Source organism: Drosophila kikkawai, chromosome 2L, assembly GCF_030179895.1.
Source record: "Drosophila kikkawai strain 14028-0561.14 chromosome 2L, DkikHiC1v2, whole genome shotgun sequence".
NCBI classification, from domain to species: Eukaryota; Metazoa; Arthropoda; class Insecta; order Diptera; family Drosophilidae; genus Drosophila; species Drosophila kikkawai.
The window spans coordinates 20,726,998-20,750,915 of record NC_091728.1 but is presented as its reverse complement, the minus strand read 5'-3'; the positions used below and the strand labels follow the sequence as shown (position 1 = coordinate 20,750,915).

The 23,918-nt window shown below is 35.1% G+C and overlaps 2 protein-coding genes across 3 annotated transcripts; one reads left to right on the top strand and one right to left on the bottom strand.

Annotated features, from left to right (window-relative positions):
- Nucleotides 1-1,351: 1,351 nt before the first annotated feature.
- LOC108072480 (accessory gland protein Acp29AB-like) lies at nt 1,352-2,248 on the bottom strand. The gene is made up of 2 exons (XM_017163646.2): nt 1,755-2,248; nt 1,352-1,697 (listed from the first exon to the last, which is right to left on the bottom strand). Exons 1-2 carry the CDS (start codon nt 2,237-2,239, stop codon nt 1,352-1,354), a joined length of 831 nt encoding a protein of 276 aa, XP_017019135.1. The 5' UTR covers nt 2,240-2,248.
- A 678-nt stretch (nt 2,249-2,926) lies between these two features.
- Tpr2 (Tetratricopeptide repeat protein 2) lies at nt 2,927-23,779 on the top strand. Of its 2 annotated transcripts, none has more exons than XM_017163777.3 (4): nt 2,927-3,448; nt 21,753-22,205; nt 22,266-23,110; nt 23,312-23,779. In XM_017163777.3, the coding sequence occupies exons 1-4, from the start codon at nt 3,291-3,293 to the stop codon at nt 23,407-23,409; spliced, it is 1,554 nt and encodes a 517-aa protein (XP_017019266.1). In that variant the 5' UTR covers nt 2,927-3,290; the 3' UTR covers nt 23,410-23,779. The 2 variants fall into 2 exon arrangements, with proteins under 2 accessions (XP_017019266.1, XP_017019267.1); XM_017163778.3 differs by lacking the exon at nt 2,927-3,448 and adding an exon at nt 10,435-10,703.
- The last annotated feature ends 139 nt before the right edge of the window (nt 23,780-23,918 follow it).

The window sequence follows — 23,918 nt, the reverse complement described above, 5'->3', positions numbered from 1 at the left end:
GCAGGACATTTCAGCTTCTTCTTCTCTGGCTCTTTTTGTATGTTTCTGATTCAGAGGAGAGCGACATGAGAGAAGGCGGCGATCCATCTCGCTCGCACTTGAGCTCGTGGGTGTTTTTTATTTTTTGTGTGCCCGGGGGCGTTCGTTTTCTGGTATTCGTTTCGTTTTTCGGATGCTTATAAATAGCATTGCTTATAAATTCTGGTCTCGCACCTTTGCCACCTCCACACACACACACACTTGTGTGTATATATGTACGCCACTCACATTGTATATCCCGTTAATGCGATGGGTGTGTTCGCTTCGCTCTGTCGTTCATTCCTCATTTTTTCTATTATTTGTCTTCGTTCTGCGTTTCTTTTGACGATTGCGAACCAATCGCATTTCTCCATTTCTCTCCGATTGTTCCGCACACACATACAGCCGGCGTCTTTACGTATGTATGTACTTATGTATTGGGTTTGCACACGACATATGTATGTATGTATGTACATATGTTGTGAGTGTGTTGTATGTACGAATTTTTCTTGTTCGCTTGGTTTTGGAGTTTTTCTCTTTGTAGATTCTCCCTTCCACTGTCTTTTCAAGTTGTTGTTGCTCTCTGAATATTGATGACAGCTAAAATTCGATATAAAACTGATTGGACATTTTGGAGGAGTTTCAGGACCATTTCCGGAAACAGAGATACCAAAAAATACTATGGTGCCACCTTGGATTGTTGAAACAATTGCAATTATTCGTAAGATAAAGGAACTTATCAATCAGCGAATTTTTAATTTACTGTTAAACGTTAAAAAACAAAAAAAAAACATAATTATATATGAAAAATTTATTTAAAGATGCAACGCCTAAAGATGAGTGGCAATATTAATATAAATCGAATATCATATTTCTCATCATCAAAATTATTAAACTTTATTTTAATGAAAGAAAAAATTGCTACACCTTTGAAAATTTAACTAAATAGTAACTTTACAAATATAATTATTTTACTTTTATTTATTTATTATGAATAATAAATTTTGTTATTAAAGTCTTTTGTTATCGTCGCATAAATGAATTCAAATATAATGAGCCCGCTAAAAACAATGCTTTTGTATCGCTTAGCTCTTGTCACACTGATACATATCCAATACATAGCAACGAGCTGTCGTCAGTTAATAACTAAATTCTCTATGTACAGTGGGTCTCTCTTGATAATTACAAGACAAATATTATAATACAATTTAAGAAAATTTAAATAAATGTAATTCTCATATTTTTAATAATAATAATAAATAAATAACGCATTTTATGATAAAATCATACATATTTTTTTTATTTATTTAGTATGTTATATATTTCAATTTACTTAAAGATTTTCTTCGCTAGCCTGGCAAATGAAATTAAATTTTTTATCGCAGTTATCATCGTCCATGCCCCTATTATTAAAGGTCACACAGTGCTGAGAGTTTCTAACGTTATTAGGTTCATTTGGCCTCCACTTCAAAAAAGAAGCCGGATTGCCATTGAAGGAGGATATAAAGCGGCCCTCGTCAGCCAAGTCGCTAATGCCAAACCAATAAGTCACGCCAGCTTTTAAATTGAGAGCGTCTAGTTCTTCCTTCCGTGGACTAGCCAGATAGCCACCCATCCTACGACAGGTATGTCCGGCAGAAAACCAATTCTGCTTAGAGTTATCTTCGATATAAAAGTATCTGTAATATTTAAAACATTATTTATTACAAAGAAACACTTTGTGGATTATCTCTAACCTGGAGCCGGCCTTCACGAAGTCCCGCGGGACGGCTTGTTTGGAGGCCTCCATTGAAGTTTTGACTGCCTTAAGCAGTTCCATTTGAGCGGTGCTCTGACTTTCCATCCTCTCCAGTCTAGCTTTGACGTCCTCAGGATTAAGCTTTTCCCAAGATGTTTCCAGGGAACTACCAACTTTGCGAAGAGCCTCCTGCATATTGCTCTGTCCTGACTGCAAGGATAATAGTTGACTCTTTATGTGTTCCAGCTTCCCCTGGGTTTGGTTCGCCTTCGTTGCGCCACAGGCACTCATCCACTCGTCTTGATGCCGGTCAATGTGATTTATCATCGGCTTTAGAGCGGTAAGGCAGAATTGCCCGCACTGATTTGGAGGATCGTCCAAGAGGCATACGGATCGACCACTATCCTTTGGATCCGCCAGGCATTTATTGACATGCCAGGCCACCGTTGCAAAGTACAAGCAAATTGCTGCTGACTTTAGCATTACGAAATTCAAATAATATAAAAACGTTTCAACACGAATAGCTTTAAGATGCCACTGATTTGTGATTTCGTGCTGCACAACATTAAATGTATTTTTTCAATTTGGTTCTGGTTAGCAATGATTTCTGCACAAATATTTGCCTTGGTGATAAGAACCGATTCTTTGAAAATAAATTTAAATGTGAGCTGGTTTTAGTAAGAAAATGATTTGTTTAGCATGAACTATAAAATAATGTAATAAAAACATGCATATGGCACAGTCGTAAAGTAGTCGATGTGGTAAAGTACTGTTTTTCAAAAGAATTTTAAAAAGCAATATTTTGCAACATACTGAACGGCGACAACAAGACAAAAACGTTTTAAAACACTTTATTGTTAATTGTCGTTAAAATAATTGACAATTTTCAAGCTCCCTTTGTATATAAAATTCAAATTTGGTAAGGTTCCTGCACTAAATCGCAAGGCCGCTACTGTGCCGGCAGATTTCCCAATCGGTGAGTAAGGAGGAACCAAATATTAATAAGCAGTTCTGATTGGGATCTTAACTGCTTTGTCCAGATGTGGTTCGAGTATCAGATGAGGTTAAAGTATTAGGTGTGGTTCGAATATCAGATACTTGGATTTTTTAGGGCGAAATTTCAAGTTTTTGAGATTTTTTTAGAGGAAGCCCAGTTTTACCAATTCTCTTTTTATTTTCCTTCCGAATCGCACGCTTTTTCTCCGTCTCTGTCGGGTCGTTCGGCTAACCAAAATTAAGCAAAATTAGCAACAAGGAAAGCGCAGCCACGGCGAAAACGGAAGGCGGCAGCAGAACGACGACCAGTGACGGAAGAAAGCACCAGAAATTCTTCGTAAATCTAACGCAGCGCGCGTGTTGACACACACACACACACAGAACACCTACACACACACGTGTGCGTGACGCAAAAGGAGGTGGTGAAGAGGGGAACAAAGCGGATTGACAAATAACAAAGTTTGTTGGCCACTGGACTCGCCTTGTTGTTGTTGTTGCCCTGATATCTCCAGTTGTCGTACCACCGGAGCTGCGCCGCATGGACGAGGAAGTCATTGAGATTAGCGATAGTGAACGCGAGGAAAACTCTTCCAACTCGGAAATGGATGTGGAAATCACCGCCGAGCAGCCGGGAGTTGTTGGCGTTGATGCCAGCGATGCTGCGCCGGAGGAGATTGTGCCCAAGGACGCGGCCACGTGAGTAACGCGCATATTAAAAGCACAAGTGCACCAAAGCAGTCGATGTAAAACTGCCAGATAACAGTTATGCCTGAATGTATGTCAATGCAGTTGCTCTGAAACTGTAGGTGTGTTTATGCGAAAGTTAGTGTTATTTTTAGTACAAGGACGTTTTTGTGATTATTGCAAATTGGTTTTCCATAGGGAAACTTATAATATAAAGTGAACAGCAAGTACACAGGCACCGCAGATAAATATTCCGCGTTAATAGAGACCGCAAGCCTTTTGGCAGTCAATGTCAAACTGTTGCGATAACAGCCAGGTGTGAAAGTATATGTTTGCATTGCTGTTTTATGTAATCTGCTCGCGTTCTCTCTATCTCTGTCCCACCCATCCTGCCTGCCCGCTCGCCCTCCCCCCAGACGCACCCATTTGACATGGTCATGGGCAGCAGCCGCCAAACGTAGCAAATAAATAGTGTATATAAAAAAAAATTAAAATATACAAAGCATCAGCAGAAACGCAACAGCGACGCCAACGCACACGCCCTACTGCAGTTAAAGTGAAGCTTCGATAAGAAATTCAACTTAAATGTCATATTTTTGGGTTATACAATTTTATTTTTAAATAACATAATTTATGTGAATTATAGAAAAACATTAAATCCAATTGGAAATTCTAACATTTAAATATATTTATTAAAAAGCCAGAAATTTGTACATTTATTTAGGGGAATACAAAAATTAAATCCTTAGTTTATATATGAAAATATTAAAAAATAAACAAAAAGTAACGTTTACTATTTTTGTATGTTTTTTTTAAATATTTTTAAATACAATATATATATATAGAACGTAGAATTTCCCATTGGATTATAAATTTCTGGATACTTCAAATTTCGATACTTCAAACTACAATATTTTCGATATTATATTGATATTTTTTAATTATCATAGAGGACTTTTTCTCTCGTCTATGCGTTGTAGGAAAGCTTGACTGTAATTTTGTTGTTGTTGCTAGGTGCTCTTGGCTTTGTTCTGGCTGCAAACTGGTTTTACTTTCTGCTAGCCGCCCAGGGGTTTTTTTTTCAGTTGTATTGTGTGTGTGTGTGTGTGGGCACGTTAAATTTTAAAATTCAAGCGTCTTTGATTTCACAAGCTTGACTTTAAGCCACAGTTTGGTAGCCACTGTCAGCTGTAAATTAAAATAATAAATAAAATTAATTCTTAAATTCATAAATAAAAAAAAAATGAATAAAAATCATAAATAAAATTCATTTTTAAATTCATTAATAAAAATAAATGAATAAAAATCATAAATAATATTCATTTATAAATTCATAAATAAAAATTAATGAATAAAAATAATAAATAATATTAATTAAAAAGTGGTAAAAGAAAATAAGCTATTATGTCTTACAGTTACAATGGTAAATAAATATTTATTTCTATATAAACTGTAGTAAATCCTCTGAAATTTGTTAACTAAACTCTAGCCAAAACTTGAATATTAGATAAGTTGCTATTCCCAGTCCATTTCCACATGGTATTTCATGGTTTAGCCCCTCAAAAAAACCCCCATTTAACATTTTGTATTGCGCACATTTTTGCAAATTTGCCAACATAAACAGTTATAAATTTGTCTACGCCACGCTTCACTTGCCTTTGTATATTCTCTTTCCGCTATTTACAAAAACAAAAGCTGGAAAGGAAATAAAAACAATAACAAATCGAATTACAATTCGAATTTCTATTTGCATGCATTTAAATGTGCTTTTATTTATTTCCGTAATTTTGGTGAAACGAAGTTGACATTGCAAATGATACACTTTTGGTAAGACAGCTTTATTTTTTTCGGTTTTTCAAATTGGATTTGTTTAGTGCACTTGCTCTAGGTTTATTACGTTGTTTCCGCTACTTTTTGCGTCATTTCTTTTTTGTTGTTGGTTACTGTTAGTAATGTTAATACATGTGTATAAAAAAATAGATAAGATTTGCAGGAACAGTGGTTGTCATTGGTTTTTGTTAGAGTTTCCCAAGCAAAGAACACTGACCTGATCAACTCAGCTCAAAGTCAAGTACAGTCATCGCCGAAACAAAGACAATGCCAAAAAGTTGGCCAGCAAACCCACACAGAACTTGAAAATAAGTTGGCCAAAATTAAAACTTCAAGTGAATGAACCCAAGCGCAACACCAAGGTGTTGGCTTTTGGACTGAAGGCCTAGTAAATACAGTTGAACTTGGAATAAAAGGAACGAGTGTAGCTCAAGGCTATGGGGAGTTTGTAGATAAATTTTATGAATATTTAAAACAGATTTTTAAAGTAAAAAATTCATAATTTAAGGTTTGAATTTGAACCTGTAACTCTTTTTATACAAAACCAATCTAAACAGGTGGTATCTACTGTATCTAATTTCCATTAGTGTTTTCATTTCCTTTTCACCTGCCTTTTTCTTTGTTATTCAAAGTTTGGGTTCAAGGACTGCCACTGCCATACAGCGGAAAAATTTCTCTTGTCTGCCAAAAACTGACTCATCTCCATAGGGGGGAAGAAAAAAAAAGATGTATATTATAACATTTTGTTGTTTTGCACTTACTTGGAAACTTGACGATGATGATGATGATGATGATGCTCTGAGGGAACCCGTTTACACGTCTAGCGTGTGTGAGTCACCTGTTGATAAATTAGAAATGCTGACCCCAATCAATAGAAAGAAATTTCCAATTTACTAAGAGAGGAAGCTGGGAATTTTGTAACACGGTTGCAGCATCATTACTTTATTGATTTTATCTGTGTCATCAATTGCAGGGAAAAGGTGGAGGCTGTGTTACATATTTATAGAAACCGGTTTGACATTTGAGCCCTGCCAAGTTCAAGGTCATTTGGGTGTGCCAGCAAAAGGTTGAAGGGGAAGAAGAGCTTGTTGGGTGATATTTACAGCATCAGTAACTTTAAAAGTTTTGCATATCGTTAGAGATGAAAATCAATAATCATGTTAAACAAATTTAAATCGAATTTGTTTGTAATTTAGTAATAAAATATTGAATACAAATTTCTACAGTTCTTTTAAAAATCAACTTAGACTAAAGTATAAATTATATAAACTTTAAACTTTTTCTTGTCTTAACCGTGTTAATTTTTAACCATTTTATTTGGCCCTGGAAAATCACACCAATCACCAATCATTGCAGCCAATCAATCAGTTCAATTATAGCCACTCAGAAAACTTGAAAAAGTCTTCCACACTATCAAATCAAAATGTCAAGCTGTCATAATCCAGAGAACAACCTTCAACTCGAAGCTAGGCTAAGATTTGTGAGTCACTGTATTTTACCGTTTTTTATAAATCAAGAAAATAAAGACATTTTTTCTGTAAGAAGCCAAGTAAATACATTTTGAGTTTAACTTTTTTGATAAGATTACATTTTAAATACATTTTTTGCTAGGTTTTAGCTGATAAGCAGACATAGTAAACATGGCTGATTATTCTAGTTGATTTTCTGAGTTTACTTCAGGTCAGTTTTTAGTTGTTTTCATAAATAAATATTCAAGGTTTAATGTGAAAAATAACAAATATTAAATATTCTTAATTGATATTATGATTTCTATAAACATTGTTTGGAAAATGAGGTTTAAAATGTTTTAAACTTTCACTATGTAGCTAAAATCTAACTAAATTTGTAGTAATTACAAAGTCTGCTTTATTTTGTTGCTCTCTTTTATATCAAATTCAATTCCTGTTCAACCTCAGACAAAGTTTCGCTGCAAAACCTTACAAAATCTGTTGCTCCATAAACTTTGCTTGAGTCACAGTTTGAGCAGCACTTTGTTCTATTTACTGGCCCTCAACAATGTAAGTTGCTAACGTTTTCAGTGCTTCAGACTCATTCGAGCTTGTCTCGACCCAAATTCAGTTTGCCAACTTCTTACCCGTTTTCAATGTTGCCATTTTCCTATTGCTTTGGCTAAACTTTTGGCCAATCAACACGAAACTCTGGGTCCAACTTCGACCAACTTCAGGCAATTAGCTTTGGGCAACTATGTAGCTCTTGAAAAAAAAAAAAACTATTGCTCGACTCTAGGCAAAGTGGGTCAATTAATTTATTGATTCGACACGAGCCTAGAAGAGAACACAAAACAAGCACAAAATACAGAAGCATGGGCGGAACAATTTGATGGGAATCTCTAGGAAAAATTCTTGATTGTTCCACGTTTTATTTTGAGTGGCTTTGGAGACGGATGTTGTGGGCTTCTGTGAAGTGGAATTCGCTTGAAGACAATAGGAATATCATCAAATTACGTAATGTCCAACTTGTGGGGGCTAGAGCATTAAACTTTTTGTGGTTTTTGGTCTCAGGTAATTTTTCAATTAAATTTATGATTGGGGTTTTTTGTATCTCGAGAAGTGTGCAAATGTCCGAAATGGCGAAAGATCAGACAAGGTCAGGTTAAATACTTATAAAATTTATTAAAAAACGTACAGATTTTAAGTTGAAATAATATTATTCCATTAACCTAATGACCGTATCTCTTTAACGTTAACGTTTCTATCTTCTCACCTCTTTTTTTTTTCCTGAGCCGGAAATCACATTAATAAGCCACTCAAGTCTTATCACTCTCAATATCGTAAACATTTAGTTAAATGCATTGGAAAATTGTTCAATTTTCCCCCGACAAAGAGCAGCAGGCATAACCAGATCTCTCCCGTGGATCATGTCAAAAAGCTTAGGCAGCTTGTCATCAGCAGCTACCCATGACAGTTTCCCGTCTTGTCTTCCCTTATCGGTCTGGATTGGATCTGAAAGCCAGTTTAGCCAGTCTGTGGCTGCCGCCTTCGAGCAACTTGGAAGCTAGTTTTTACACAGTTGATACACGTAGAAAAAAGTGATATGAAAAAGAAATTTATAGTTTAATAAGATTTATTTCTCCGAAAAGATTCTAAAATTAATCAAAAAAAGAAGAAGTAACTCCCAATTCAAACGTGCGTTTAAAAATACACCTGGAGAAAATAATATGTTTTTTTTAATGATTTTTTTTTTTTTGCAACGCTAACTACAAAAAATATATTTTTTTTATTTTATTTATTTATTATTTTTAATTATTAAAATTTTTTTTATTATTGATATCAACCAAAATATTTCCAAGATAAATAAACTTTTCAAGTAATTTAATGTAATAATTTTTTTTTACTACTACAATTATATTTTGAATTTAATAAATATTTATTAAACTCCTAGTTCTTGCTCATTTTGTACTGTGTACTTGTTAAGAGAGAGAAAGACAAGAGTGCATTTGCTTGAGGAAATTTGAGAGTGGGAGAGGTGCTGCAGTTTCTTTCTCTTTCATTGAGAGAGGAAAGGAGAGGAGAGGGGAGGAGCTAGGCTGTAGGTGTTGGCAGCTTGTAAATTAGCACTCAACTAGATGGCGCCATCTAAAGTTTGACAGTGATTGGCAGCTCAGAAGGTTTTAGGGGAGTATCTAAAACACAGTTGGACGGCTACTGGCTACTTGCTCCATTATCTCTTTGTGGCTTCGTTATCTCACCGGCAACTTGGGAATTCAAGGGAATTTCTCTGCAATTTTTGAAGCCTTTGTTTTGGTTTTTTTTCCCCTTTGTTGGTTAATTCTCTTTTGTAGTTTTCTGTTGTATTCACTTGTGGTTTTAATTGCTTTGCTTCTCGTCTGTGTCTGCACTTTCACTTGGTTTTGGTTTCATCTTTGTTTTTGCTGTTGATTTTGCAGGTTTTTAGTTGCAAAAAAAAAATGGAATGCACTTGTTGCAGCTGAAAGTGCACTTTGGAATTGCACCAATTTGCAATTGGATATGGCCCAATTTGATTGTGAAGTGGAACAAATTGTTGTGGCTTTGTTTTTATTATTAAGAAAATTCTTTATAAGCCACAACTTTCTTCCTGTCTTGCTTTTGTTTTTTTTTTTTATTTCTTTCACCATTTGTTGATTTTTTCCATTTTGGGTTTTATTAAAAAACATTAATTAAAAGCTGACAGCCAGCAGACGATACAACAAGACACGCCTTCACATCGCCGTCGTCTATATGATACTATATCTGTGGATCTGTACGTTTATTAATGTTTGTTTGTCTTCTTTAACAACGGGAAGTAAAAATGTCCAGAGATGGGGCCCCAATAAAAATATTTACCAGAAACAAAGAGAATAAAAAGTAAGGAATATAACAAGAAAGAGTGCAATCACTTTTGAGGTTTTTTTAAGGAAGTTTTAAAACAGGAGATAAGAATATGTAAAGGGTTTTAGGAAGATATGTGATTTATTTTAAAATATAAATTTATAAATATTTATCAAATAATAATTATGTACTAATTCTGTTCTAAAACCTTCTAAGTTGGTGTCAAAAATATTTTCGTTTTTAATTTTAATTTTGCTTTTAAATTTAATCGATTTAAATCAAAGAATCTCTTGTTTATAATTATTATTTGAAAATCCTTTTAACTTATAATAAATAATATTACAATTTTTATTTATATTCTATTTTATTTGAATGTTTCTCTGTATTTTCTTTTAATAATAAAATTTATATAGCTTTATTTATTCAGCACAATTCCCTTTCAATGATAATATTTGGCCCCGATCGCACTTTAAAATTTTTATTAAATTTAATTTGCTCAGACAAGCATAATTCCTATTGAATTATCAATTTGCAAAGATCTCTTTGATTGCAATTCTTCTCTTGCTCTGTGATCGCTCTCCCCCGCTGCGAGCCCCCCAACGCAGCTTTCACAAGCTCTTGCTCTCTCAGCTCTCTCCTCGCCAGCTGTTTGTTGCGTTGCAGCGCTGCCGCTGGCAGAGGAGAAGCGCTGCTCTTCCCACTCAGTCACAAACTGCAGCGGTGCGTCGATCGACGTCGTTTTTCCGCGCTCGTTGCGAAAATTGTGGAAAATCATCAAAGGGGAGAAAAACTAAATTAAAATAAATAATTATAAAAGAAAAAGAAATACAAAAAACGCCGTGTGTTTCTTGTCTCTTTTTAATGTCAAATAAAAACGAAAATTTTCGGTTGTCAATAATACGATCAAATTAGTTTGTATTATTTGTTATGAGCCAAAAGTGTGTCAGATCGACTGAAACTCAAAAAGCCCCAAAACGACGACAAGGATCGATCACTAGTTAAATCAACCTTCCCATACAATCCCTTTTCTATATGGACACCAAAAGTATAATCCAACCCAACGGAAAAGCCATCCATAGCTATATAAATCCCCGACGATCCTACATCGAGCTGAATAAAATGTTTTAGTAAGTTTTTTTAATGTTGAAATGCTAACTAAAATGGAAACCAAAGTGCAGCGGCAAGAACCAAAAATAAAATGAATATAATTTCGCTGTCGTTGACCGAACTAAATACATACAGTTGAGGTTAAAAATAAAGGAATACTTTTATAAATAAATTTTGAATTGAAAAAATAAGTCAGCTTAATATATTTTAATTTTAAAAAGTGTGAAAAGTTTATTATAAAAACTATAAGAACTATAATTTTTACCCTGTTAAACAAGTATAGTTTTTAGGCTTATAATTGGTTTAGACTTTATTTACTTTTAAAATTAAGAGTTTTTTAATTGCCACAAACACTAAACTCATTAAAAATAATTTTATTTGATTTCCAAAGCCACTATTATTTTACCCGCAATTGTTAGCACATTTACACTTTGCTCGGTGCGAATTTATATATATTTTTCTTTGGGTGTCGCTTTGCATATTCATTTATCTTGATGTCTCTCTTACTCTACTTCTCTTTCTCACAATTGCCACGTGTAAAGGCGTTGCAAATGAAAATCAATTGATGCAATCAAACACTGAAATGGATTGAATAATAATACTAAATATAAATAGGAGTGGTTACAAAAATAAATAAAAACACGAAGGTACTTTACCGCATTGATCGGATTCTTGGAATCTATATCATAACGATAAGAAAAGAGTATAAAAGTAGAGTTACTTTTCCATTGAAAAAGCAATCAATCAATATTTGATTATCAATAAAAATTCCAAATAAGAAAAAAGAGAATGAAAAACATTTCTATAGTGATTTGTGTAATTAAATGCTAATATAAATTATTAAATTACCAATTCTTTATTTTTATAAGAAAAACTTTAGTAATTTTAGCTTACAATTTTAAGGTTTTTTGGGTAATTCTGTGATTTATTTAATACAAATTCTTAAGAAGAAAATTTTTAATTTTTGTAAACAAATCTATAGTAATTTTATCGTTCTTTAAAAATGAGAAATGCTTTTATTTCTATGACTTGGATGATTCATCTTACCACTTTGCCTTTTTCACAGCCTTTGCCCTTCACACACTTTTTTGTCTCGAACCCCAGAAAAGAGCATTGACCAATCTGATCAAGGCAAATAAGAAAATAGCAGCCAAATACACTTGAAAAGAATTAAGATAAGAAACAGTTAAAGGATAGACTATTAATATGGAAATTATTGATACTTTTACGCCTATATAAGTAGCACAAAAAACGTTGAATATTAGGTCATAAAAATATTTAACTTTTCTCTTTTAAATAACAATTTAAAGTTTAATAAACAACATTCCTAAATTACTAAAAATCTTATACATTTTTCCAAATTTTAAAATTATAAATAATTGTTTTTCTCCGTGCAAACAGAAAGCCCCCTTGTGAAAGAAGAATCTTTTCGCCGCCTCTCAATCTCTTTAAAATGTCAGAGCCCAACTGGCCTGCCAAATGCAATGTCTCTCGTCCATTTCCTCCTCTCCTCCTTCCCCTCCTTCGGAAAATCTCTGTCCCTTTGCCTAGGAGAGTATTTAAAGGGGGTCTCTTCTGGGGTCTCTTGGCACATGTGTTGCCCCAACATTTTTTGGGGTAGCTAAGCTTTGGCATCTGGCACATTGAGGTCGCCGGCGCAAATTCTTTTCCAAAACAAAAAAGAAAACGCAAAAAAAAATGCACCATGAGGAAAATATGTACAATGCCTGGCTACCGCACTATAATTTCGGTTTTTCTGTTGTCTTTTTAGTTTTTTTTTCTATTTTTTTTCAAGCTGGGTGTGTCGTTTATTGCCCCGACATAAATGTTTTTATGCCCTGCCATTGTTGTTGTCGATGCTATTATCTGCTGCTCATGTTGCTGTTTCTGTTGCAGTTGCAGTTGCAGTTGCTCGTTGTTGCAGTCACTGTGGGCGTGCAGATTGTGTTTTAAATTGCAGTGGCATTAAATTTTGCATGCATTTTATTGCAGTTCCATTGCGGCAGGCAAACAAATGACTCACATGGGTAACGTAGCCCCCCCATCTCTCTCTTCACCCAATATCCAAACAAAGCTACCTCCTTGCCGAAATGCATTTCCAGTCAAGAGTTATGGGCAACTGTCGTGTGGAGTGCTACTGTCCCGGAGGGATTCCTACTGGTCTCCTATGGGGTATAGTTAAAATTATATATGTTTCGAAGGGGAGACACACGCAGACAACTTTTTATGGGCCACTTTGAGTTTGGGAGGGGGGAGGAGGTGAGGAAATTGCATTTTCTCTTAAGCTTATGATTTACGGTTTGTTTTCTTTTTGAGGCAATTTGGAAATTTATTACAAGGCAAGCTGTAGAAAATATGTTGCTTGGGAATTTGATGAATCTAATGCTTTCAAATTGTTGTCATAATTGCATTTATTTTAGGCTAGAAATCATTTTATTAGACTGAAAGTTTGTGCTGTAAAAACATAATAAATTCTACTGCTATCTACTAATTTTTAAAATTACATTGATTTGTAAGCTCTTCTTGGAGTTTTTCTGAACAATTGAGGGTCATAGGTCACCAGGTATTCTAGCAATTTTTACTATAATTCTTCATGGATTTTAGTGTTAAAAAACTAGTAAAATTCTGCTTGAAATTTGATAAAAATTTGAGTTAAAATTAATCAAAATTTCCAATAGTTATTAGTCTTCAAAAAATCATAAAATCCAGCTTACAATTTTCTTTAAATTTCAGAAAATTTTAAGTAAAGAAATGTATTAAAAACTGGTTATAATATTGAATTTACTTCCGCCTTGACACTCCAACATTTCCTTATGCAATTCCCATTGCCATCCATCACACTTATCTAATTGGCGCACTCTTTTATCTGTCAATATCCAATTTAATCGGACTTTAAGCACGTGTCCTATAGTTATTAAGTTAAAAGCAAACATTTCGCACCGCCATAAATCCCGATGACATACGGACGTTTATATTTTTTATTATTGTGTGTGCCATAAATAGAAAACAACTGACAACTGGCAGAAACCTAACCCCCATCACCCACCAACCAATGCAAACACAAGGGAATGGAATAATGGGTCGGACAACGACCCAAAACTAGGGGCCATAAATTCAATTGAAGCAAGTGTCAATAGAACACGAACTCATCCATATGCAAGTGTTCTATTACTATGGTGATGATGATGGTGTTCTTGGTGATGGTGATGACGGTGATGACGATGATGATGATGATGATGATGATGATGTTGGTGGGATTGTGATGAGACAACAATCAATTATGTATTTTATATTGTTGGCATTAGTTCTGAACCCACACAATTCTGCAGACAATGGTTAGCAAGAGCTTGTTCACTGGGAAAAATTTGTATACAATTTTTGATATAAACTTTAAAAAATAAAATAAATCAAAAACTAAGAAAATATGTTAAGATTAATCTAAAAAAAATTAAAATCTTACATTTTATATGATAAGAATATAATACGATCCCCAAGACTGCAACTTTATAGAAAAATGCGAAGAGATTGCACCTTAGAATTCGCAAGTACGAATTCAGCGATGTCCAACTATGCAATAAGAGTCACAAAAACAGCCACAAAAAGGTGAAAATGTAATATATAAAAATATTTAAACAACAAATTTGATAATTCCATATTTTTTATCTTTGTAAACTTCTACATAATTACGGATAATAAATTATTTAAATATTTTTCCAATTAAATTTTAAGTTTACAAAAATTCTTACCAATTTTTCCAAAGTTTTTCTTTGTGTTATTTTCTGCAAACTTTGGCCTGGCCATTATTCTCAGTTCCCCAAACTCTTCTCAAACTCCTACGAGCAATTGGGCTTAAACTTTGAAACCGACACCCAGAGGCTAAAGAGAGGTTCATTAACTTTGTTATACCTTCTCGCTTCGCCTTCGCTCCTTTTCCTGGGGATATCCCCTTCTTAAGTTGGCTTTTCTTTTATTTATTGGTAACTTCTGCTTATTCACTTAAGCCTTGGGCGTAGAGCCAAGCCATGGTTGTTTTCTTTGTTCTATTCGCATTCGCTCCCTTTCTTTTTCGACCGCCATTATGTCTGCACAGCATTTCCGGTTCACGCAGTTGGGGGCAAACACAAAAACAAATGCAAGCAAACACACACACACACACATACACAACCCGCATTGACCTACTGTGCGTGGTCCACGTGAATCAGGCATTAAACTACAGTGGAGATTCTATAAGCTTTGAGGTGATTTGAAGCTATACTTTAGGGTATCTAAATATCTATGAAAAATTCAACAAGACAGGACTGCCACAGAAATCGCTGTGGATTTTATATGAATATTTGAAAATAATGCAAAGGTTTATATTTTTTATATTATATTTCTTAAATTAAAGTATATATATTATATATTAATTTTTAATCAGTAAAAAATTCAACAAGATGTATAATATACACAGTTTTCACTGCCTGTGTACTTTAGTATCTGTGTGCGGGTCTTGTGGCAAGCAATTTCAACTTGTGGCAGGTCATGTCCGCTGCCCACTTCTCTGCTCACTCGGTCGAAGCCCAGTGTCGCTGCTACTCCAACCCCAAGCCTGTTGTGATGGGTAAATGGGTAAACTATTTGATATGCGCTTTTCCGACAGTCTGTTGACTTTGTGGCTGAATAACGTTAACTGAAGTGGAATTTCGTTAAATTTCTGGGAGAATTATATTAAAACATATTGATTTTTATTAAAGAAAAGTCTTGAAAATATTGTAGATATTTAAAGAAAAGTCTTTAAAATATCTAAAATATTATTAATTATCTATTATTTTTTTTTAAAATATTCTTAATATTTAAAGAAGTCTTAAATATATCTAGAATATTCTTAAATATCTAGAATATTTAAACAGAAAGGAAACGAAGGAAAAGTTTTAAAAATATTTAACAAAGAAGTGTTTGAAATATTCTAAAAATTTAAAGTCTTAAAAATATCTAGAATATTTAAAAAAATATCTAGAATATTTAAAAAAATATTCAAAATATTTAAAGAAAAGTCTTACAGAATATTTTTCAGACTTTTCTTTAAATATTTCGAATATTTTAAAGATTTTTCTTCAACAAAAATCAATATTTTTTAATACTTATTATTGATCTCATCTAACCCCCAAATATTTGGGGACATTATGTTATCTATTTAACCCTTAAAAAAGTGTATTAAAAAACCCCTAAAATAATTGAGAACATTATATTTGATTGATAGAAAAATAATGAAAATAAATTGGCTATAAATCTTTGAAGAGTATTTCTTCGTTTTCCTTGGCATTGCCAAAACTCTTCGTTTGCTTATTGACCAACAAATGGCTGTGAGATGGTGAGTGGCATTGTCTGGCATATCGTTGAAGCCACCTGCAGCGCGGTGGTTTTACCCACCCACTGCTGTTGCTCCCCAACCATCCCCAACCCACCTTTCCTAGGCTCCCATTAACCCTGTCAATTCTCTTTACTCTCTCACATGCGCGCTGCACAAATGCATATTTTTGCGCTCGGCTCTCTCTTGAAATTCTCTTTCGTTGCAGGCACAGTGGGTGCAAAAATTATATTGAGAGAGTTTTTAGATATGTTAAAAATATTTAAATAATTTAGATAAATAACAAAATACGTAGAAAATTGATCTCTAAATAAAATAAAACAATTATTAAGAGAAGAAATAAATTTCAAAAATATTGCTTTACTTAATTTAATAAAAATGTAATTAAATTTAAATTTTAAACCTTTCTTAATAATACCCTAAATAATTAGAAAAAGAAAAGTTAAAGTTTTTAAAAAATTTTAAAAATAAGTTCCCAAAGGAATACTATTTTCTTAAATATATAAAACATTATTAATTATGTTTTTTATATATTTCTTAACAAACTCATAATTTTCCTATTGCTATTGGCCAACATGCTCGTATTTTCTGCCTTCGTGGCTATGCTTTCTCCCTTCGATTCAAGCGCTTCTCAACGTGCCATTGCATTAAAATCATCGCCAGCAGCAGTTGCACAGTAGCAACATGCAGCAGGCAGCACAGCACACAGCAGCAGCAGCAGCAGCAACATCAGCAGCAGCAGCATCAACAGCCACATCAGTCGCTTCCGATGGCTGACGGAGACCACCAGCAACGAAGTGTTCGCCAAAATCGCCTTTTGATAGCCACTTATTTTTGTAGTTTTTGGAATCATAACAATATAAAGTTCCCACTTAACGTGACCCTCTGCCAAACGTGGATAATGCAATTAATGTGCGGTTGTTAAAATATCCTTTTGCTTTTTATACTTAATGTCGAAAAGTAATAACGTTAAAAGTCTGACTCTTCCTCCGTCGCTCCTCTATCCAATGCTCAATAAATTGTATATGAGTTCGGAGGAATTTACATTTCTGCCGCGGTAAGTTGAAGCGCCGGGATAAGTGAGTCCGTGTTTTTGTTGTTGTTATTGCGATGCCAAAAGCAAATTTGATGTGACAGGATGCTAATGGAATGCAAATGGCATTACACTGCGATATGGTTGATATATACAACTGCCGGAAGAGTTTGTGCGGAAATTACCAGCGAGAGACAGTTTGAAGTTGGTTTTCTCGTAAAGTTTTTCAGTAATTTTTAAGAGGGGAAATTAATATTAAGGAAATTAAAAACGATAGAGTTTGCAGTTGATTTTTTCGGGAAATTTATTCAGTAATTCTTAAGAAGAATTAATATTAAGGAAATTACAAGATAGAGTCAGTTTGAAGTCTTTTTTCTCATGAAGTTTTTAAGAAATTTTTAAGGGGAAAATTAATATTAAGTCTTGTCAATATGTTGGCTTTATTGTTAGGGGTGTTAATGAGCTTTAGAGATCGTAAATAAGTTTGGATATAAGGATAAAATTAATAATCTTAAAAGTTTTTAAATATAATCCTTTAGTTTTCGAAGGAAATATCTATGAATAGAGGGGGGGGGGGGTCTTGTAGCTTTTAATAGTAATTTTAATTATTTATATATAATTATCAAGTTTACCTATTAAAAATAATAATAAGAATGTGATAATGGAATAAAAAGAGGGCTTATCTTGTTATTATTTATTGCTGTACTGCTTAACTGCCTAAACAAACGAACTTCCATATCTTAAACTATCTCTCTTCATAATATTTATTTAAAAACACTTCAAAACTCCTTACAAAATACTTAATCAAATGATATTCCAACCAACTTATTTACCTCACTAAAAATATGAAAACTAAAAAGACTTGTCTCTTTACCACAAGGGAAAAACTTGGGTAAATTCTTTGAAAAAGTAATCATAAAGAGTGGCAAAGTTTCTGCCACAGTAGCCTTCGAGTGTTGTTGGTTGCCTCTCAAGTGGTCCCACTGTAGCAATTGTGCCACCCACCACACTATCAAGCTGTAGTTAACTGATAGATTTGACACCCTGACAATCTACTTTGCATGATTCTTCCAGCACATGTCACGGAGGCGTCGTCGTAGTCTGTGCGAAAAGTTTTGTCATCACAAGTCCGTCCTTCTGCTTGGATTTCCCCTCCCCCCAACATTGGTCCCACGAGCTGTGCATATTCATGAGGGAATGATTATTCCTACCCATTCCGCACTTTGCATTCGGATTTCCATTCCCATTCCCCATAACATTCCTCGAATGTTCTTCTACCATTGACTTTGCTTATCGCGCATTGAACTCTACTGTGACCTGGAGGCACTCACACATTGTCTGCGAAACACGTACGGACACTGGAGGTCAAGAATACAGGATTTAAATGGGTTTTAACATAACTCTAATGATGAACAGGAAATATTGAGAAATATTGCTTAACCCTTTTTCACAATAATGGAAGAAATTAAATTAAATATATTTATTTTTTTATAAGAAGATGTTCTTATATTCCATTTAATAATTAAATGTAATAAGCAAAATGTCAGTTTAATTAAAATTTAAAAAATTCCCAACCAATATTCAGTTTAATCTAAAAATATATTCATTTAAAACTCTATATTAAATGAATATAATAATAATAATAATAAATAACCAAGAAAAACAAAAGGGAAACCCATATAATAATAAATACTCAAACAAAGGCAACTCTTTGGGGAAGCGTGATTTAAGCATAGCTATTATTTTGAGCTCAAATGTAATCTATACATGCTTAAATCTGCATTGCATGCTTTGCATTCATTCTTCTGCTGGCTGGGTTTGTTGGTTCTTTTTTTTATACGTTTTCCGTTTACCATTTCTCCTTTTATTTTTACCTGTTTTTTTCCTGCCATTCAGGTGGTGGCGCGGTGCCCCTTTGGGCCTTATTTATCTAGCCCGGTCTTTTATGTTTTTGGTTGTGCATACATACACATACCTTACCCCCACTACTTAATTTAAATCAGCTCTTTTAGTTTTCTTTATTTTTCCCCGCGAATCTCTGTTGAAGTTTTTCCCCGCCTTCTGTGTTGAATTGTAAGCGAAAAGCGTTGTCTACTTTTTTGGGCAAGGGGGAATCCCCTAACAAATGGCTTTCTAAAATGTTGCCCAATCAAGCGCAAGCGAATTTTTGACTTTTATGGGTTTTCTCTAATTGTTATGCAAACTGCTGCTGCTGCTGCTGTTGACTGGAGTCACAGCCGCCGCTATTGCCGCCGCTGCCAAGATATCCGAAAGCCCCATTTTTGCCCCCATTTTTGCGGTTCAGGCCGCGACCGCTTTGCCAAGTTATGGCAGCAATTAAAAGTTTTGTGCTGAGCACTTGAAAAAAAAAAAACAACAGCAAAAAATGCCAAAACCTACTAACCACCACCCCCAATTTGCCGCCTCTTATATTTGTCTGCAGAGAGAGACAAGACAAAAAGAAAAATCCGTGTAGGCAATGCTAAATTATTCTTTTTTTTTTGTGGTAGTAATTAGCATCCTTTGTTTGTCTATGGAATCTTTTTCGCACGTAATTCCAGGCAGCATGCAAGTTTTTTTATTTGAATTAAAAGGAATTTCTTATATTTTTTTGTTTTTTTAGAATTATATAGTTTTTTTCTTAGTTTAAAATTCCTATAAAATTTATAAATTCTTTATTTAATTTAATAATTATATTATTTTATTTTACTTTATTTTTATTTTAAGAATTTGATAGCTTTTTGTTCGTATAAAATTACTATAAGATTCATGTGTAACTCTTCTTCCACTAAAAATAGACTTTACTTTTTCAAATTTATTTTGAATGTAGATAAATAAAGTTTACGGATTTCTGCTAACATATCCTGATAATATCAAAAAAAAAAAACTATATTTGTTGTGAACTAGATCCTTTTCTTTTTTTTTTATTTATTTACTTATTTAAATTAAGGCTGCGGACCTAGAATCGAAATAACCATTAAATATAAATGCTAAAAGTTCCCAAAAGTATTAAAATTCCCAATTACATATTCAGCGACAAAAAGAAAACATAATAACTAGGCCAAATATTTTTGGAAAGTCAACAAAAGAAATAATATTGAGGTTTCTTGACTGACATATTTTGTTAATAAAGTAAGGTTAAGTAAGGTAGATTAAATTAAAAGGGTCAGCAAATAAATTAAAATTAAATAAAATATAAAAAGTAAATCAGTAACCTAAGAGAAACAATTTTCTGTATTGACAATTTTAATACAATTTTCTGTATCGATAATTTCACAAACCAAAGTTTCCACAAAGCTCAGGTAAAGTGCGAAATGCTACAAAACTCACTCTTTATATTTCTTTCCAATATCCCAATGTATTTTTAATGGGACACACAGGCCAAAATAAGTAAATAATCGAAAGGAAACCGAGGCAACCGAGAGCAGAAATCACCAGCAAATAAATAACAAGCAGCCAGAGAAGTGAAATCGAGAATAACAACAACAACAAGGAGCCGGGCATAAAGCACTTATGCCGTGTTATACTGGCGACAATGCTGCTCCGCTGGCCCCACAAGTACAGTAAACACTCTGTCTGGCACAACTCCAAGTGTGCCGTTGATATTTGAGGGAGGAGGAAAAACCTCTCCACGGAAAATAGGAGAATTTCTTTGGCTTTCGGGGGATTCTTTGGCGCCCGCATTAGTGTCGCCCTATTGGCGGCCATTGTGATGCCATAATTTCTTGGCCCATTTGAGCGGGGCGCAGGTTGTTGCACTTCCTCAAATGGGAAATAGAGAAAAAAAAAAAGGAAAATGGGAAATAGGGAATGAAAACTAGATGGAGGGTGTTAGGGACAGTGTGCTATAAATGGGATGCAAGCGGATGAATGGGAGTGGAAATTGATCGGGCAAGGACGGTGGTGAAGTTCCTAACGAGTTGAATTATTAATTGCGACAAAAGCATTTGGCTTTTTAACAAATTGCTTGGTTGTTTTTAAGGGGGAAAACATGGGTTTTCTTTTTTAAATTTATGTGAGGTATTTATGTTTAATGTTTAGGTTTAGGTGTTTAATGTTTAGGTGAGTTTTAAGTGAGGTTTTTGTTATGTTTTTTGGGAGATAAAAGAGTGATTAGTGAACTATAGTTTATATCAAGTTAAAGTTGCTTTAAAAAAAGTTTAATAAGAAGCTATATAATATCCCTACATCCAAACTCTTTCTTCTCTCACCCTCTTCTTTGCTTTGCCTGCAATGTACAAGCAAAAACTCTTATAAATTTCACTAAAAATGAGTGTTTCTTTTCGTGTTTTTGATTTTTAATCCCTTAACTGGTTTTCAATAATAAAAACACCCCTAAAATTCATTTAATATAAAAAAGCCAATTACCAAATCGCTCTTTCCGCCTGCCTTGGGTCACTGTGCACTTTTGTAAAGACGTCTGGCCAACATCAAGCGGATTACTTCCTGTTGCTTTTCGTTGTGCCATTTTATTCCGACTTGTTCTTTACATTTCTCCTCAAGAGAAAGAATGGACGAGGAGGAGACCAGGCCCCCGCGGCTGTTACTTCGCCTCAGTTGACGACGCTGACGACGACATGAAATTAAAAATTCAAATTATGTAGACCGAGTTCCCGTCTCCGTGCTTTGTGCAACAAACTAAGCCCCCCAGGATTGACCAAGAAAATTGTTTTCTCTCTGTACTTGCAGCATCGCCGAAGAAAAAAAGAAACTGGGCAACGACCAATACAAGGCACAAAACTATCAAAATGCGCTCAAGCTCTACACGGACGCCATATCGCTATGTCCGGACTCTGCGGCCTACTATGGTAATCGGGCTGCTTGCTACATGATGTTGCTCAACTATAACAGCGCCCTAACGGACGCCCGCCATGCCATACGCATCGATCCTGGCTTCGAGAAGGCCTACATACGGGTGGCCAAGTGCTGCCTGGCCCTCGGCGACATCATCGGTACGGAGCAGGCGGTAAAAACAGTGGCGGAGCTCAATTCACAGAGCACAGCTTTGAGCGGGGAGCAGTCGGCAGTGCAGAAGCTGCGACAACTGGAGGCCACCATACAGACCAACTATGATTCAAAGGCATATCGTAATGTGGTCTTCTACCTGGACAGTGCCTTGAAAATGGCACCAGCCTGCTTGAGGTGAGTAACTAAGCTTGATTCAGAGATTATTATCAATGATATTTTCCCTCTCTCTTTTAGATATCGCCTTCTAAAAGCCGAGTGCCTTGCCTTTTTGGGACGCTGCGACGAGGCCTTAGACATTGCTGTGGGCGTTATGAAGCTGGACACCACCTCGGCGGATGCCATCTATGTGAGAGGACTGTGCCTGTACTATACCGACAACCTAGACAAGGGCATTCTGCATTTCGAGCGCGCTTTGACCCTCGATCCCGACCACTACAAGTCCAAGCAAATGCGCAGCAAGTGCAAGCAGCTCAAGGAGATGAAGGAGAATGGCAATATGCTTTTCAAATCTGGTCGCTATCGCGAAGCCCATGTCATCTACACGGACGCCTTGAAGATCGATGAGCATAACAAGGATATTAACTCGAAGCTGCTGTATAATCGCGCCCTGGTCAATACCCGCATAGGTAGCTTGCGCGAAGCAGTAACCGATTGCAATCGAGTGTTGGAGCTGAATAGCCAGTATCTGAAGGCTCTGCTGTTACGTGCCCGCTGCTATAACGATCTGGAGAAGTTCGAGGAGGCGGTGGCCGACTATGAGACGGCGCTGCAGCTGGAGAAGACGCCAGAGATTAAGCGGCTGTTGCGCGAGGCCAAGTTTGCGTTGAAAAAGTCGAAACGAAAGGATTACTACAAGATTCTGGGCATCGGGCGCAATGCCAGCGATGATGAGATCAAGAAGGCGTATCGCAAGAAGGCCCTGGTTCATCATCCCGATAGGCATGCGAACAGCAGTGCCGAGGAGCGCAAGGAGGAGGAGCTCAAGTTCAAGGAGGTGGGCGAGGCGTATGCCATACTCTCCGATGCACGCAAGAAGGCGCGTTACGACAGTGGGCAGGATATTGAGGAGCAAGAGCAAGGTAAGGGGGGAGTCCCTGTATAAATACAGTTTGTAAAGCACTGAGTTAGTTTTACCTGCTTGAGTCAAGTAAAATGTAGAAATACATTACACAATGTTGTTGTAAAACTGTAGACATTTTTATAGAATTTTAACAATATATTTAATGTCTAATTTAAATTCTATATTTCATATTAATTTCTACAATTTCTTATTCTTTCAGCTGACTTTGATCCGAATCAAATGTTCCGCTCCTTCTTCCAATTCAATGGCAACGCTGGCGGCGGCGGTCGCAACAATTCCTTCAACTTTGAGTTCTAAGAGATCCTGCTGCCTGTGTTCGTTCGTTCAGAGGAGACGACAACTCCCTCCCAAAATAAATCTGCCTCATCCGGAAGCCAACAACGCTGCGCACAAAAATTTCACATCTTCTTGCAGTTTTCCTCTTTTTTTTTTCATACGAAAAAAATTTCATTTTGATTTTATATACATTTTGGTTGGAAAAGAAAAACAAAGAAAAACGTGTATAACGAAAATTACTAGATCAAAAATCAAACGGAAAATTTTCAGTGTATTTTCACATTTTAAATGTTTTGCTTTTAAATCATTTCGGTGGCATTAAATCAAACCTAATAAATTTTTGAAAATATGTGAAGAGAAAAATAAAAACATGTATGTCAAGTTTGCTATATATCCAGAGTCCTTGTTCGATCCGCCGACCGCGCAAGTCTAGCGTCTGTGCTTGCGTTCACGTTATATAGAGGAGTAACTGATTAATTAATGATTAAAAAAAACAAATCGTAGCCTTATTGTATAACCAATTTAATTTG